Consider the following 17,656-nt stretch of genomic DNA (forward strand, 5'->3'; position numbering starts at 1 on the left):
ATGCTGCCCTATGGCTCTGTCTTGATGCATTTCGTACATCACCAATCCCAAGTCTCCATGAGTGGCTGGAGAACTCCCCATGGACATCAGAATGAAAAAGCTTGCAATGCAGTATACAGTTAAATTAAAATCCAACCCCACGAACCATGCTTCCGACTCCATATTTCACCCTACCTATGTAGAACTATACAATTGAAGACCTAATGTAATAAGACCTTCGAAAGAGAGAATTTATTTAAAATTAAACCCCACCCATTAACCAAGTCTCCAAAATGAAATCTCAAAGACCTTGGTTGATGAATAAACCTAATTTAAATTTATACTTCCTTAATTTTAAAAAGAAAATACAGACTCTAACATACTACAAGTCCACTTTAGGGCGTAAAATCTAAAATCCTAAAAATTCTACTAGACTCAAAAAAGAATTTTGAGCTCCTTCAAATTAAATTTTTTTTTCCATGGAACACCATGTGGTGGACTTTGTGTGATAAATAACATCTTACTATTATAAATATTGTTTTTCTATTTCTACAGACCAGATGCTTGCATGCCAAATATTTCTCTTGTACTTTCATAAAATGTTATAGGCTTAATATTATTGTGAAAACATTTTTTTTTCCTTTTAGAGCTTAAAAAACTTAGTAGTGTAAAGAAAGGAATTTTTTTTTCTGTTTCACATGATTTATACACTCAGTTTATTTAACTGTTTTTTTTTTTATAAAACCCTTACAATTCTAATTATTTTTTTTATCTCCAGGCATTAAATCAGAAGAGATCAGAGACTACTGCTAGATCAGTCTTTGTTAAAGCTATTACTTCCAACATACCACTTCCTCCAAATGTTGAAACAAGTGAATTAAAATCTATTCTTTCCAGAATTTCTTCTTTGACTAGCCTTGAAGATTTTATTAAACAGTTAAGGTAAATAGAAACTTCAGAATTTTGAAATTATTAGGAATACAATCATATTTTACAAAGCTTATATCAACTCAGTCAGTCTGTCTGTCTGGTACAAATTTTTTCCACACATTCTCAGATCAAGTTTACATAGTTATTTATTTTACCTAACAAAACATACATCAATTTTTAAAAATTAATCAATTAGTCTATTAATTACTGGTAATCAAAGGATTACGGGCACGACATGGCCTAAATTGTGCCGATGCGCCTAAACTCAAAACTCAAACTCAAACTTAATCCTTTAGAATTAGAGAGATGGCTAAATTTGTGGGGTTTTGTTCATGCTATTTCTTACACCAATTCTCAGATGCCTTAACCAGTAAGCTTTGGGCAAGATTGTCTCATTAGCCATGGATTGCTACCCACCTAGAAAAAGGAAAACTTGCAGCTATACCCAATCATGGGTATTGCTTTGGGAGTCAAACCTGAGTAAAGATCAGGAGCCAGCGACCTTAAGCCAGTTTGCAGCACTTGATGCTACACCCTGGCAGAGCCTGTGATGTCACTGACCCCAAACTATATCGGCACTTGCCATTCCTTTGGATACATCAGCTCTGTGGAGAGGGGGAAAACTGCTTCGTGGGCAACATCTTTCTGACCATAGCTAATGCCCAGGCATTCATCTCATTTCCATGAGATGATCTATAGTTGTTTTGTGACTGAGAGGGGGCATAACAAAAAATAACATAAGGTTCTCAGGTCAATTATTTATTGTACCTAATGAAACATAAATAAATATTTAAAATATATATATATATTTATATAGATGTCTACATTCTGAAACAGATATATGTATTCCCAGGTCTCAAAATGGAAAAACAGGAGTAGCACCATTAAAAGAAGATAATTTAACACATAATGATAATGAAACTAAAGCTAACATCCTAAATAAATACTTTGCTTCAGCATTCTCAGTCCCAGTAGACAAAAACATATATTACTTAATTTGAAACAAATTGACAACATAGGAGTTTTAGAAGTACAAGAAAAGGGAATCCAAAAACTATTAGCATAAATTTAACTGAATAAAGCATCTAGACCTGGTAATACTTTGGCTAGATTACTCAAAAAATTAAGGTAGCACCAGTGTTCAAAATCCTTTTTAGGCATCTCTTAACCAAGGCAAAGTACCAAGGGACTGTAAAAAGGAGAAAAATATTAGCCAGGAAACTACAGACCAGCAATCAATAATCTCTAACCCAATACCTATATCACCTTTAAAGTCTGTCTACTAAAGTAGACAGACTTTGAACGTGACATTTTAGTTAGGACATAGGTATTGGGTTAGAGATTATTGATGTAGACTGTTACGACAGTTACCACTAGACTCTCAAAGGGATAACATAAAATTTTGTTACTGACTCGACTGTGGCCCATTCTGTATTAAAGTTCATTATTCTATTTCATCAAGTGAACTTAGCTACTGTGCATTGATCCTTTTGTGATGGTGTATGTTTCTTGTTCGTACTTGCATATGTAATATACTATAAGTATACCTAAGCATCTAGGATTATTAGCAAGGTACTGCAGAAATACATTAATCATAACTCCCACACATATCCCTTACACCAGTAACACAGGCTAAAAACTTGAAATACTTAGGTGTTATAATAAATGAAAAACTATCATGGAATCCCCATATTGATGAAACTATCAAAAATCAAACAACACCTTTAGTAAAATCACTCTTCAGGATAGTAAAGTAACAATTATACATAAACAATGAACCATAATCTTGAAATACAAAAAATACTCAGAAAGACACAAAGATAAAGGCACATTTCTTGTTCCATATGCTTCCCTAGTGCTATCAGAGCAAAAATGGGTTGCCTGAGGCAGCCAGGAAAACCATGACTTGGCAGAATTTAAGTCATTGATTAGCATGCATGACTAGATTCACCTAGGAACACACGTAGGATGTAATCATCTTCTTTTTATAAGTAAAATCTATATTTAGTAAGATAAAAAAGAAAAATGTGTATTTTGAGGGGCAAAAGTGTATTTTCCTAAATATAAAGAAGTATACTCACAAAAACTAAAATCAATAGAGCACACAACATACATGAAATGCGGCAATCATAAAAATTAATACTGCACTCCTCTTTATTTGGCACATTAGAAGCTCAAAAGTGCTCTATTTCTTTTCTGTCATCATGTCTGCCTCCTCTCTACTTCAGTCTGCCTTCATAACCCAGTGTCTTAGACATAACGTTTAACTGTGCTCCTCTTTGTTTGGCATTTTTGGAGCTCAAATGTGTTTGGCACTTTTGGGGCTCAGATGTGCCCAATTGCGCGTCCTTAGACATGGCATTAAACTGCACTCCTCTTTGCTTAGCATTTTTGGAGCTCAAAAGTGCCCTACTTCTTTTCATTGTGTCTGCCTCCTCTTTACCTCGGTCTGCCTTCATTACTCATCGCTCTGTTTCCTTTTTAATAAGTCAATAGAATTTCCATAATGATTAATAAAGCAGTCTTAGTCGTCTTAGTCTTTCTAAAGGTTTTAATACAAGGCAAAAATTTACACTCCCACACACATGCATATCTGTTTTATTTGTGCAAAGAACGTATGTAAGAAACATCTTCCTTAATTATTACTGATTTTATGTAATAGTAACAAAAGGGCATGGTAGTAAACCTATGGGTGTCAGGTGTGTAATTCATTTCACATGCGCTCTTTGAGTTTATAGCACGGTGAACTAGGTTCTTAGATAGTACTCAGATTCACATTAATTACTAAAATTCAGAAATGGGTAAAATGTAACATATCAAATATAATAAAGGAACATATAACTATGGTTTCAAATATAGACAGCCGTAGTTACATTGATGAAATAATGTATGAAGATATAGCATCGATATAAAATAATACAATACTTATGGGTAAAGAAGTAATAATATAATAATGTAATGACTGGGAACGTGGTTATGTACATACACATTGCTATAAAATAAATATAGTAAAGGTATTCCACCCGCCTGTTTGTCCCTAAGGAAATCTCGTTAAAGAGGCTGTATGAATTTTAGCAGCCCTATCTTAAAATGTTTTAGGGTCTCTCTTTATAGAGATGGGACTGAGTTAATTATACTTTTGTTGGGCAGGTTAACAAGAAAGTTAATAGAAGTTCCCACATGTATCTAAATATTGAAGATTTCAGTCGTCAGATATATTTATTGTTTTCAATCGTCTACTAACGCATGAATAGAAACCTAAACAAATATGTCTCTATCCAGCCTGTGCGACTCTATTTTATGGCCGTGTGTATCTTACCTGGGGAGGGTGTGTGTGTGAATAGTTATTATGCAGCTGTGATTATTGCTAGGGCAGCTTCTAAAGTGTTGTTGGTTATGTCCTAGAGGCAAAAAATTAAAACTAACCATAGAGAAGCTAGTTAATGTTTAAGTCGATTTCTGTCCCTTTAGAGCCAGTACTTTAGTCTTTACGAGGGGAGATTAATCTTAGAAAAATTAGTTTCTGGGTAGAAAAGAAAAGAATAATTATTTAAAAATAAATATTTCTCAGATTTGGTGGGGAAAACTCAAATGAACTTTTGTTTGCAAACTTCTTTTCGTGACAGGAACCAAAATTCCCTGCTTGGGTCTGAGAAGTATAAAATGTCTGTCTCCTATCGAGAGTTAGGGTTAGGATCAATGGGAAACTGAGGCCCATAATAAACTGAAACAAATTGTAGCAGATGTGAGGAGGTGGCCCACATATCGTGGTCTCACATTATGTGGAAATGTGACCATGTACAGACTTAGGATTAGCAACACCTACATCACACACTCATTTGTGTTAAAGGGAGAGGAGGCTCTACTGTGTGGTTATTGTGACTCTGGCCTCACTGTACAGCACATCCTCAATTGCCTCAGATATTAGAGGGAAATATTTTAGAATAAAAAACCTCAAAACGATGTTAGATTAAATTGATCATGGGGAAGTACTGGGCTTTATCCAGGAGGGGAAATTGACAGCTAAAATCTGAGTTGGGCAAAGTACACATATATATATATAACAAAAAGTCTGAAATTTTACCCATGTCTGGTTGGAAGTCAAATGAGTACCTGTTTTAAGCACATCTGTCGTAGTCAAACATTTGTTAAGCCTTACCAAAACACAGGCAACATTGTAACACGACAACACACTTCTTCAATGACAATGTAAATGCCTTAGTATAAAAAATTTGCCGGTTGACTTGTTAATCTGTAAGTTAAAAGGGGCACAAGATTTTTCACAAGATCTATCAGACTGGTTTAATGTCATAAATCTAGTTGAAAATGCAACATAGTCTTGACTTTGACTAGATCAATGACAAGAGAAAAGAAGAAGCAGAAAAACTACAGGATGAATGAAATTAAAACAAGCCAGCTGACAATGCTAACGAAAAAAATAAGAGTCATTACGAAATGATACAATACAAACATTCCTCCACACATCAACAATGAAAAATTTTGAGAATAACAAAAGAATGATCCAACTTTTTCAAGGCTAAACAAGAAAGCATTTGTTTAGTCCATCACATTGAGTCTATAGATAGACAGAGGACCACATTAAGACAACATGTTGACACTGTCTAGACATCACATCCTAGGAGGAAACTGAGTTTGCTTACTTGTAGATAAATCTCAGTTAGGGGACTAGTGGGCCTACATTATACATGCCTACTAGTATGACCTTTGGCCACACAAACTACGAGTATATAATTATGTTTCATTAGTTATAGTAACTTAGCTAAATTTAAAAAATAAAAATATAGCAAAGTTGAAGCTAAAAATATAGTAGTTAACTAAAAGTTAATCAGCAATTAAAAAAAATGTTAAACTAAAGAAAGTAATTAAACTTTGAGAACTTTTCTTACATTTTTTGTGTGCTTTAATTGTTTAATCTAGGCCTAGCTAATCTATCCTGCTGTAGTATAATATAATATAATATAATAATATAATTCTTTTATCATTGTAGAAATATTTCTCCAAAGATGCTTCTTACATATATTTTAGTATGATGTGCTTGTGTATATTTTTGTTTGGAATTAAAACCTTAGAAAAAATAGTTTACTTTCATTTAAAAATTCTATTGACTTTTTAAATAACGGAAAAACTAGTAAAGTAAAAACTGTCGTAAAAGAACTTTACTATTACATCTTGTAACCAAAGGCTGGAGTGTTAAGAAACTTTAGACCTCTGTAACTGTAAGGGTAGGATAGATCTACATGCTAGACTAACTATGCCAATGTGTTATTTTCTTGCCTGACCATTCAACATAAAACAATGACTTTTGTGTATGCATAAGGAAAAAAATGCACAATAGTCATGACCATCATCGTCTATACACTTTACACTAGACTAGTGATGGGAAAATAAACTAACTTTTAAAAGTTAAACTAAAACTAGTTTTCAACTAAAATTAAGTAATTAAACTAAAATTTTATCATGAATTTCAAAATATAGTTAAACTAAACTAAAGAAAATTAATTAAACTATACAAACTTTCTATTTTTTTTGGGGGTGTGGGGGGCAGGGTTGAACTAGACCTATATAGATATAATCATCCGACTGTATGCCTACGGTTCGATCTTATTCTTTTAACATTGTAAAAATATTTATCCATTATAAAATCAGTAATAAAGAATATGTTTCTTACATAAACGTTAATGCACAATAAAATTAAAAAAAAGATGTCTAAATAAATATGTGTGCTTGTACTTTTGCTTTGAATTAAAACCTTTAGAAAAGAATGGTACTCTTTTTTTTAAAATTATATTAGCTGAACTTATTATATAACGAAAAATCTTACCTATACCGGTAAAGTTTAAAATCTCATTAAATAATATAAATTTAGTATTTTAACACTTCTCTCCATAATTATTTTTCTCATTCCGATAGTATTATTCGTTCTGCTCATTTGTATTTCACTATCATGTTATGATTAAGCTTCAATAACCTTTTTGTTTGTTATCAGAAAATGTTATATTTGGTATTGCATTATAGGAGAATGCATGCTCTTTTTGCACAACACAAATTCAAGTTTATAAATCCAAAAGCCAATTTAGTTTAATGGGAGTCAAATCAACGTTGGCATCGTCAGTTAGGAGAGAAAGAGTTAAATTTAGAAACAAATTCGTTGGAGTTTTATAGTGTAAAATACATCTTGCCTAAGCATGCCAATGTGCTATTTTCTTGTCTGACCACTAAATATACAACTAACACTATTGCATAACCGTTAAACGCGCAAGGAAAAAAAACAGGGTGGTCTTGTCATTATGGACTGCACACTCAGTACACTATATAGGCCTACACATGTACGTCTATCTGGCCAGCTTGTTAAAATCAGTCAGACTATCAGTCTATTTACTTTCTGGGAAGGGAGGGTGTGTAATTATTTTATTGTTAAGATATATCTACAAACATGCTTGACTAGCCACGCTTACCAGTGTGTTATTTTCTTGTCCGACCACTCCACATTAATCAAACACTATTGCATAACGCGTAATGAAAAAAATACAGGGTAGTCTTGTAGTATAATCAACTACACACACACAGTACACTAGGCCTATATCTGTATGTCTACCTGACCAGCTTGTTAAAATCAGTTGGACACAGTCTATTTACTTTATGTTCAGAGAGGGTGTGGATTTAGATTTTTTTTTCTATAGTTGGTTATCCTAATGCTTTTAGATCTATATAGGCCTAGCTTTTGATTTAGACTAAGATCTAAATAATATGTCTTAAGAATATAAAAAGGGTGTTCCTGCAGTTAAAAAATTATTGTTTGTCGCAATGAATTGATCAAAACAACAAAATTTAAATAATATTGACCTAACTCAATAATCAGATTCCCACTACAAACAGAAATTAAACAACAACACCAAATGTTTAACGTTTTATAATACTGCTACTTTCAGTTGCAAATATTTACTCCCATAACTTCTACCAGAATCTTACTTTACCCTCTTCAAATGCAGACTGACTAAATAGTTTTTAACTGCATCATTTTTATTTGATAATCAAAGTTATTGATATCACATGACCACATGTTGAAAAGTTATTCAGATTTTAATTAAACTTTTTAGATAGTAACTAAAAAAAAATAATTAAACTATGATTTTAATCAAACTTTTTTTTTTCTAGTTAAACAATGGCCTTAATTATTTTTTTTTTAGTTAAACTAAAAGTTTCTAACTCTTGCCCATCACTACACTAGACCTAATGTATACATCAGGACACATTTTTTTTCACATACTTTTTGGGTTGGGAGGGGGTGAATGAATTTTTTCTTCTAGATATGGTTTTCCTAATTCTCTTTCTCCTAGATTTACAGGGGAAATGCAGATCTTCAAATTTCACTGGCTACTAGGCAGTGTGGAAAGTTAGGGAGACAAATGTTGTTTTTATTATGTGTGTGTGTTTAATAATGCGTGAATGAAACCTTTTTTTTTTCATTTGAACAGTTTTTAATTTTTGTTTCATTCTGTAGAACAAAAAAAAATTTACTGAAATCCAAGGAATGGGGGAATCATACGTTCGCGAAAACTTAAATTGTAATAAATGTATTTGATTAACGATAGAGAAGGCGGACTTGATTTGTTTGATTTTCTGATAGGGAGAGAACAAACTGTAATAATAAATGGCTCTAAATTAACACCAATAACAGTAAACTCAGGCGTACCTCAAGGAACAGTCTTATGTCCACTACTATTTTTGATTTACATTAACGATTTACTACATTGCATTAGTTCAGGAACAAAAGTCAGATTATTCGCAGACGATTGCATAATATATAGAACAATAAAAACAACACAAGATTCAGAAATTTTACAATGAGAATTAGATGAATTACAGAAATAACAGTCATTGATTAACATGCATGACATGAATGATATGATGAATGCATAGGACGTAATTATCTTCTTTTTTGAAGTTATGTCTGTAATGTATAAGATGGGATTAAATTGGAGCATGTCTTACCACCCAGAAAAATGTCAGTTATTAAGAGTAACAAAAAAACTAAAACAGATTAATTCCACTTATCTTATTCATGATAAACCAGTAACACAGACTAAAAACGCAAAATAACTAGGTGTTATAATAAATGAAAAACTGTCATGGAATCCCCATATTGATGAAACTATAAAAAAAATCAAACAAAGCATTAGGGTTTATTAAAAGAAATTTCTATAAATCAAATAAGTTCATAAAAGTAAAATGTTATTTAACCTTGGTTAGGCCAATAATAGAATATGCATTCTCTGTTTGGTACCCCTCAACTCAAGAAAACATTATATAAGATAAGATAAGGAACATCATTTTTATTGCCCCACCACTCCCCTTTCAAAAAGTAAGACCCTCTTTAAAAAGAAGTACATCTTAAGGGTTAAGTTTGTTGTCAACACTCCCCGATCCAACTAGTTATCTATAATCATAATATTTTGCTTTAATGTTGAGTTGGAGGAAGGGGACTGTTTTGGTGACATTTGCTACCCTACTCTCAAACTTAAACTAACATTTACTTACGATTTATAAGTTGATGAATTTTACTTTAGAGGAGCGGGTAATCATCTCTACCATCCCTCCCCTGAATCCAGTGATGTCTATATCATATAATGACTCTTAATAAGGAACCATTTTTTCCCCACATTCTTATGATTACAATAATTTTTCACGTTTTGTCAGTTTTTCTATCTTGAAAATACAGTTAGAAATTGTTATAGTTTCATTTTTGATAATGTAGCCAAAAGTCCATATTTAAGGGTAAAATGTATGTTAAAATTATGCTCAAAATAAAGGTCGCTATTAAAGAGTGACTAATTTTCCAGGTGTTTAAAATACTGGGTGCCTAAATTTCCAGTGCCTAAATTTATAGATTCCATTACAACAATCCAAGATCTTTAGAAAAAAATACAATTAACTTACTAAAAGTGGATATATGACAAAGGTTTTTCAACAGCAACAACATCTGATATAATACCAAACAGTAGTTAAGTGAATAACATGGCTTCATCATACACATTACAGGGCTACTTGCCTTCTATATACTGGTCATTTCGCAAATCAAAACATTGAGGAATCATTCACAGCAACAGTAAATAGGAGTCATCCAGACAAACATTTATAATAAACATACTAAAAAATAAGTGTGAAGATAGTGACAGAGCGTTCATACCCAACTACACTGCACTTACATCAACATTGACAAACCTAATCAAGAAATGTTAGGTAAGCATGATACCTTTTCAACAGAACTATAAAAAACTGTAGATATAATTAAAGACTTTTTTACAGAACTCTATTCTCTACTGTCAACTCTAGAAACCAGGAATTCCAGAATTGAGAAAGTGTTTAACCATAGACTATAATTCACTTTACTGAAAACTAATTAGGTAAACCATTCATTCTTCTCCTATTACAATTTCTCAACACTAGAAAAATTACTAACAGTTACTTAACTGGTTAGAGTTTATTGTTAACTGATTATCAATTTACAGACAAGACCATACTAGGAAAAATGAATGTGTTAGCAGATACTCTTTCAAGATGTACAGTACTTAAATAAAATTGTATTTTTGTACTACTTGTAACTTCATACAATCAATTACATTTTTTTTGTTTCTGTTGATATCAGCTATAAAAATAATATAAAATACACATACTTATTGTTAACACATATTCAATGAGTCACTAAATAATTCCATGTGAACTTTGTTTCATTGATGACACAATTTTTTAAAAATACATTTCATTTTTCACTTCATTAGTATTGTTTCTTACATTAATTTTGTTCACTTTTGGTACATTTTTTTGGTTTTACATAGCAACTAAAACATGTCTCAATGTTACAAATTAAATATTATGTGGGTTAGATAAATTATAATGTCTAGGTCTACATGCTTGTAATATGTGTGTACAAGCATCTTAAGATGGCTTGAGTTAGTGTCATGCTTAAATATATAAGTCAGCTGGTAGAGATGGATCATTAATGTGGATCGAGTAGTGTTTGTGTAATGACCAAGTTAATAGGTTATATTGAAATATATAGCTGTGTCAGATTTAGATAGACTTAGAAAGATAGAAATAGTCAAATATTGTATAACAATCCAGAAGTCTTTTTAGTAGACAGTAAAAAGAAAACAAAGCTAGCTATCAGAGTTGTTGGTCATCAGCATTTCATAGTCAAAATTGTATTCACTGTGCTTTGTTTAACAATAACATATGCATTCTCAATCAAGTTACTCTACTATTCATTTAATTTGTTCAAGTGATTTATGTGAATTTGTTCATTGCTTGATTTATTTATTTTAGTGAAATTAAATTGAAGACATTAAACTTAAGAAAAATTACATTCAACTATTTGTTTCTTCAGTGTGTTTATACAAAGGAACTTCCTTACTTGCAGATGTCATGTTAGTCTGAACATTTTTTTTAAAACTTTATCTCCCCCCCCCCCCCTTTTTTTTTTGGCATTTAAATATTTTTAGTAGCAATGTATTTTTGTATTATATTATTTTTGTAAAATTAAAAAAAAATGATTTATTTTATTTATTTTAAGATGCCAGTTGATTGTGACCATTGCTACCGAACTAGGTATATCTAAAGTACTAACAGCTGAAAACTGCACTAAACTAGCTATTCAAGTTCTGTCTTGTGTGGCTCAGGGAAGGGGATCACAGATTTCTCAGAGCACTGTAAGCTTAATTAAATTCTAAACTTTTTTATGATTTATATATGCATATTTATCATAGATCCTACTCTCCAATGCCTGATATTTTGACTATGTCTTGACATTTGGGACTTGGGAGGATGATAGCAGATTTGCAAAACTTTATAGGAAAGATTATAGGAACATTTAATCAGTTTCAGTGTATCAGTATTTTTTTAGGGAAAAATGCTACGGGATATGTAGGCTACATGTAATCTATTGTCCAAAAAGTTTTTAAACAAGTTTTGATAAAAGTTTGGAAATGAAATTTTTTACAAGCTTACAAGCTTATATCAAGTCACTCTGTCTGGTAAAAATTTTGTACATGTTATTTCTCCCACACCCAATCTCAAATCAAGTTGAAATTTTACAAAATTATTTTTAGTACCTGACTAAACAAGAATCCATAAAAAAACAACAACTAATTAATCAATTAACTAATTGTAATTAATTATTTTGTTTGGCATCTTGGATGAAGGAAAGAAATTGTACTTCACTGAGGTGTTGGCATAAGTTGCATTAGTTCCCTTTATACTTTGTAGAGAGAAAAGTTTGAATTTAACAGTAGATAACTATAAAACCTTCTATTTTCTTAAGCACTTCCCTGGCACATTAGCTTGAGGAAGCTTTAACCCACAAGTTTGAATTCAGGTCGTTCAACGTTTTTTAAATTCAACTTTTTTTTACAAATGCATTTAAAAAGCGAAGATGGTAACATTCACCCAGATACCCCTTCTTTCAGATGTTTCCCAATTGTTTATTGCCTCAAAAAACTGTCCCATTGAAGAAAGATAGCTTAGCTTTCCTTGTATCATATTTTATTCTCATGCATTATATTTGCCTTAATTCATCCTTTACTAATTGGATCATATCATTCCCCAGTAGAGACATTTGATTCACTTCTCAAGTAAATTAATTTTTTAAAAGACAAGGCAAGATGTTCTATACAAAAGCGATTTTTCTTAAAAATTTACATTATTTGAATTCATCAGTACCTATATATCTAGAGACTAAAAATGGTAGCCTAAGCAGTATAAATAGGGATCAAAATATTCTTTAAGGTAAATTTGTCATGGCTAATCTCACTGCCTAAAATAACTGATACCAAGACCTACTAGCATTAGTTCACAGTAGCAGTTCATTTTTCATTTTTTGTTTGAGCTTCATATCTTGGTTTCATTGCCTTAATTTAGTTTAGTTTTTCATCCTGAAAAGTACCTCTTAATTTCTCTCAATATTTTGACAAGGTCATCCTCAACTCAAGAAAACCTAAGAAACTAGAACAGAAATAAAATAGAGCAGTAAATTTATAACAAACAAATATTCACATTTGATTTGAGAAACACCATTGGTAAAATCACTAAATTTAGAGTCACTTTAGTATAGAAGAATAAAAAGTAACATAGAAATAATACATAAAACACTGAACCAAATTTAGAAATAGAAAAACAAGGTTACAAAGGCAGTTTGTGTTTAAAACAAGCTCAAAATTGGCTCCTGAAGTGGTCCACCCAGGCAGATAAAAAGACAGATTTCAATATTTTCAGAAAGAATATCATAATGAAATTCTATCAAAGGCAAATAACAGAGAAGAATGGAGAAAGAAGGTTGACATATCTTTTTTGGTGCACCAATGGTCCAGCAGATTAAGGAATAGGTGAACCTGGCCTAACTGATGTCATATAATGATTTTATAATTGATCTCATTGTTTTGTAAAGGGTCAATCTGTTATTGAAAGCCTCAAAAAAAAAAACAACATTATTTACACTAAAAAAAAAATAGTTTAATGTTTTATGACTTCCATGCTGCACTGCAGTTCAAACGATAATATGAAAAACTACTTATTAATTGTTGTTTTAAATTATGTTCCACTTATATGCATACTAAATAGATTTTTTCTCTTAAAAAAAAGTACACATTTTTAAAAATAAATGTATTAGTTAATATGACAGAACTTAATTAACTTAGCAATAAAATTAAAAAAAAAAAATCTTTGCATAAATGTGTTAAAATATGGTAAATGGTCATGAATAGTTGTAAATTTTTCGCTCTCAGAAAAGAAAACGTAGCCGTTCCATCAGAACTCATAATGGTCTAAAATATACTATCTAGTTTACGAGATCTAAACAGGATGGACGGACAGACAGACAGATCACAAAAAACTAATAGCGTCTATTCCCCTTTCGGCTAAAAACCAACCAACCAATTAGACAATTAATTACTGGTAATTTATTATTTTGTTAAATAGCAACAATGGAAACTAATACTTCAGTATCCACAGATATGGCTAAATTTGTTGGGTTTAGTTCCTAAAATAATTTCCACTATTTCTTCCTCACTCAGTCTCCGATAAAGTTGATACTTTAAACAATTATTTATTGTAATTATTGTTTTAAGGACAGAGTTCTTCCCCTTCATATAAGTTTTTTTTTTTAAATAGGATTTTTTATATTTTGCTTGTTTATATGTACTGTCAGAAATCCCACTCTTGATTGATAACACTCGCTGTAATATCCAATGCATGCATAGTTAAGTTGTGGTTCATTTTGTACACCAATGATTTTCAATCCGATAGTCCTTTTTGCTCTTTCACAAAATTCGCCGATAATGATGCTTTTCTTGTCCTGCTCTTGGAGAGCTCTGATGTAAATGAGTATTTCAGAGAAATAGAACACATTGAAAAATACTGTAAAGATAATTTTTTATTATTAAAATAAAAAAAAACAAAGAAATGATAATCGATTTTTGTAGGGAAAAGAAGGAAAATGATATTGTTTCTGTAGCTGGAGAGACCACTGAAATAGTGCAAGCTTTTAAAATGTTTAATTATTTCATTTTATTCATATAATTAAATATTTATACCCAGGGATTTTCAGATTCAAGAAATAATGTCATGTTTATCCGGCCCTTAAGGTAAGCTTTACACTTACATATTTTATCATATTGTAAAGTTTTAACATTTTATTTTAATTATGGATTTCTGTGAATATAAAAAAAAATATAACATAATTAAATTAAATTGATAAGTAATATCTTCTTCTTATCTTATATAATACAGACGTTACTTCAAAAAAGAAGATGATTACGTCCTACGCGTCATGCATTTAGTCATGCATATTAACCAATGACTTAAATTCTGCCAAGTCACTGGTTTTCCTGGCTAGCTCAGGCAACCCATTCCATGCTCTAATAGCACTAGGGAAGAAGGAGTATTTGTACAAATTTGTCCTAGCATATGGGACGAGGAATGTGCCTTTATCTTTGTGTCTTTCAGAGTATTTTATTAAATTTTGTTTTTGTATTTGAAGATTATGGTTCAGTGTTTTATGTATGATTGCTACTTTACTTTTGAGCCTTCTCTCCTGAAGGCTTTCTAAATTTAGTGATTTTACTAAAGGTGTTACTCTAGTCAAATGTGAATATTCGTTTGTTATGAATCTCACTGCTCTATTTTGTGTCTGTTCCAGTTTCTTAATGTTTTCTTGAGTTGAGGGGTCCCAAACGGAGGATGCATATTCTATTATTGGCCTAACCAAGGTTAAGTAACATTTTAGTTTTATGTTCTTATTTGATTTATAGAAATTTCTTTTAATAAATCCTAATGCTTTGTTTGATTTTTTTGTAGTTTCATCAATATGTGGATTCCATGATAGTTTTTCATTTATTATAACACCTAGGTATTTTGCGTTTTTAGTCTGTGATACTGGTTTGCCATGAATAAGATAAGTGGAATTAATTTGTTTTAGTTTTTTTGTTACTCTTAACAACTGACATTTTTCTGGGTGGAAAGACATGCTCCAATTTGATTCCCATTTCTGTAATTCATCTAATTCTCTTTGTAAAATATCTGTGTCTTGTGTTGTTTTTATTGTTCTATATATTATGCAATCGTCTGCAAATAATCTGACTTTTGTTCCTGAACTAATGCAATTTGGTAAATCATTTATGTAAATTAAAAATAGTAGTGGACCCAAGACTGTACCTTGAGGTACACCTGAGTTTACTGTTATCGGTGTTGATTTAGAGCCATTTATTATTACAGTTTGTTCTCTCCCTATCAGAAAGTCTTTAATCCACTGATGCAGTGGACCATTAATGCCGAAATATTTTAATTTTTTAAGCAAACTATGGTGGTGAACTTTGTCAAAAGCCTTAGAAAAATCTAGTAAGATAGCATCTATTTGTTCACTATTATCTAAACCTTTTGAAAAATCATCAATTAGTCCTATTAGTTGTGTTTCACATGATCTATATTTCCTAAAGCCATGTTGGTATGGTGTGAGGACATTATGTTTGTCTAAGTGGTTTATGATGTTGCTACATATTATGTGTTCTAGGATTTTACATGTGATGCTGGTAAGTGATACTGGTCTGTAGTTCCCTGGGTCAGATTTTTCTCCTTTTTTAAATAGGGGGGTGACATTAGCTTCTTTCCAGTCCTTTGGTACTCTGCCCTGGTTAAGTGAAGCCTGAAAGAGTATTTTGAACACTGGGGCTAGCTCATTACTTAGTTCTTTGAGTAATCTAGCTGGAATACCATCAGGTCCAGAAGCTTTATTTGGTTTGGTGTTGGCTAATAGTTTCTGAATTCCATTTTCTTGTACTACTATATCTTCTATGTTGTCTACTTGGTTCAAATTCAGTAATATGTCTTTGTCTCCTGGGGCTGAGAATGCTGATGCAAAGTATTTGTTTAGAATGTTTGCTTTAGTTTCATTATCATTATGTATTATGTTATGTTCATCTTTTAATGGCGCTACGCCTGTTGTTTCCATTTTCTTAGACTTAATGTATGACCATAGGTTTTTGTTGTTATCTTTAGATATTACATTGTTTATGTATTCACTCTGCAGCTGTCTGCTTACTTTTTGGGTTAAGTGTTTAATTTTTATATACTTTTTGTAAACTCTTTCTGCATTAGTTTCTTTAAATTTTCTATAGAGGTTTTCCTTCTGTTTACAAAGCTTCTTTAGTCTATTATTAAACCAGCATTTATTTATTTTGTTTGATGTGTATTTAGTTGGTATATGATTTTCTATTATGCTTTTAAGATGGTTTTTAATGAAATTCCAGAGGTCATCGACTGGTTGGTTAATGTCTTTTTCTAATAAGAATGTTTGTTGAAAGTTTAGTGCAGCTTGGTGTAGTTGTGTTAGGTTACATTTATTCCAGAGTAAGATTTTTCTTTTGAGTTTTGTATTGGCTACTGCTTTTATCTGACTGTGTATTTTTATGATCTCATGGTCTGATAGACCAGGGATAATTTCATAATCAACTACTAATCCAGGTCTGTTGGTTAAGAAGAGATCTAATGTGTTGTTTAATCTAGTTGGCTTTTTAATGATTTGATCTAAACTTAGGTTGTGTAAAGTTTCTATGAAAAGCTCATTTATGTCCTTAAGGTTTTGGTGTTTATCTATGGTTAGTGTTTTCCAATTTATATCAGGTAGGTTGAAATCACCCATAATCCAAAAAACTGCATTTTTATTTGTCTCTTTAAGTGTAGTAATCTGATTACATAGTTCCTGCATGTATTCTAAACTAGAATTTGGTGGTCTGTAAATGCTGCCTATTATTAGGGATGTTGAGGTGGTATTAATTTTACAAAATGTTGATTCTACATTTTTTGAGTTAGGTAAGGTAATTTCTTCTGCTATAAGAGTGTTTTTTATTGCTAAAAGAACTCCTCCATGATTATCAGCCCTATCTTTTCTAAAAATTTCATAATTACTATTGAAAATTTCTGCATTATAAATTTCAGGATGCAGCCAAGTTTCTGTTCCTGCAATTATGTCTGGTTTCTCACATTCTAATAAAATTTCTAAGTCTGCTGTTTTGTTCCTAATGCTTTGAAAATTTATAACTAAGGTTTTAAGGTATTTTGGTATTACTTCTTTAGTAGGTTTGTTTAGTGAGGCTGTTGTATTAATTTTAGTAGATTTAGGTTTAACAGGAGTGGATCTGGCTAGTGGTTGGTGAGTTTGGTTCGGGATGGTGTTTAGGAT

General features: G+C 31.4%; 1 protein-coding gene across 6 annotated transcripts in view; it reads left to right on the plus strand.

The window, feature by feature from the left end:
* LOC106078733 (cytoplasmic tRNA 2-thiolation protein 2-B-like) overlaps positions 1–17,656 on the plus strand; it is a 115,456-nt gene that overhangs the window by 52,609 nt on the left and 45,191 nt on the right. For all 6 annotated transcript variants that reach the window (XM_056036725.1, XM_056036724.1, XM_056036723.1 and 3 more), the window contains 3 exons: positions 758–921; positions 11,501–11,636; positions 14,518–14,564. In XM_056036725.1, coding sequence (XP_055892700.1) covers positions 758–921; positions 11,501–11,636; positions 14,518–14,564 — 347 coding nt within the window. The remainder of the gene's footprint in view (positions 1–757; positions 922–11,500; positions 11,637–14,517; positions 14,565–17,656) is intronic.

The sequence above is a fragment of the Biomphalaria glabrata genome, chromosome 7, assembly GCF_947242115.1.
Source record: "Biomphalaria glabrata chromosome 7, xgBioGlab47.1, whole genome shotgun sequence".
NCBI lineage: Eukaryota > Metazoa > Mollusca > Gastropoda > Planorbidae > Biomphalaria > Biomphalaria glabrata.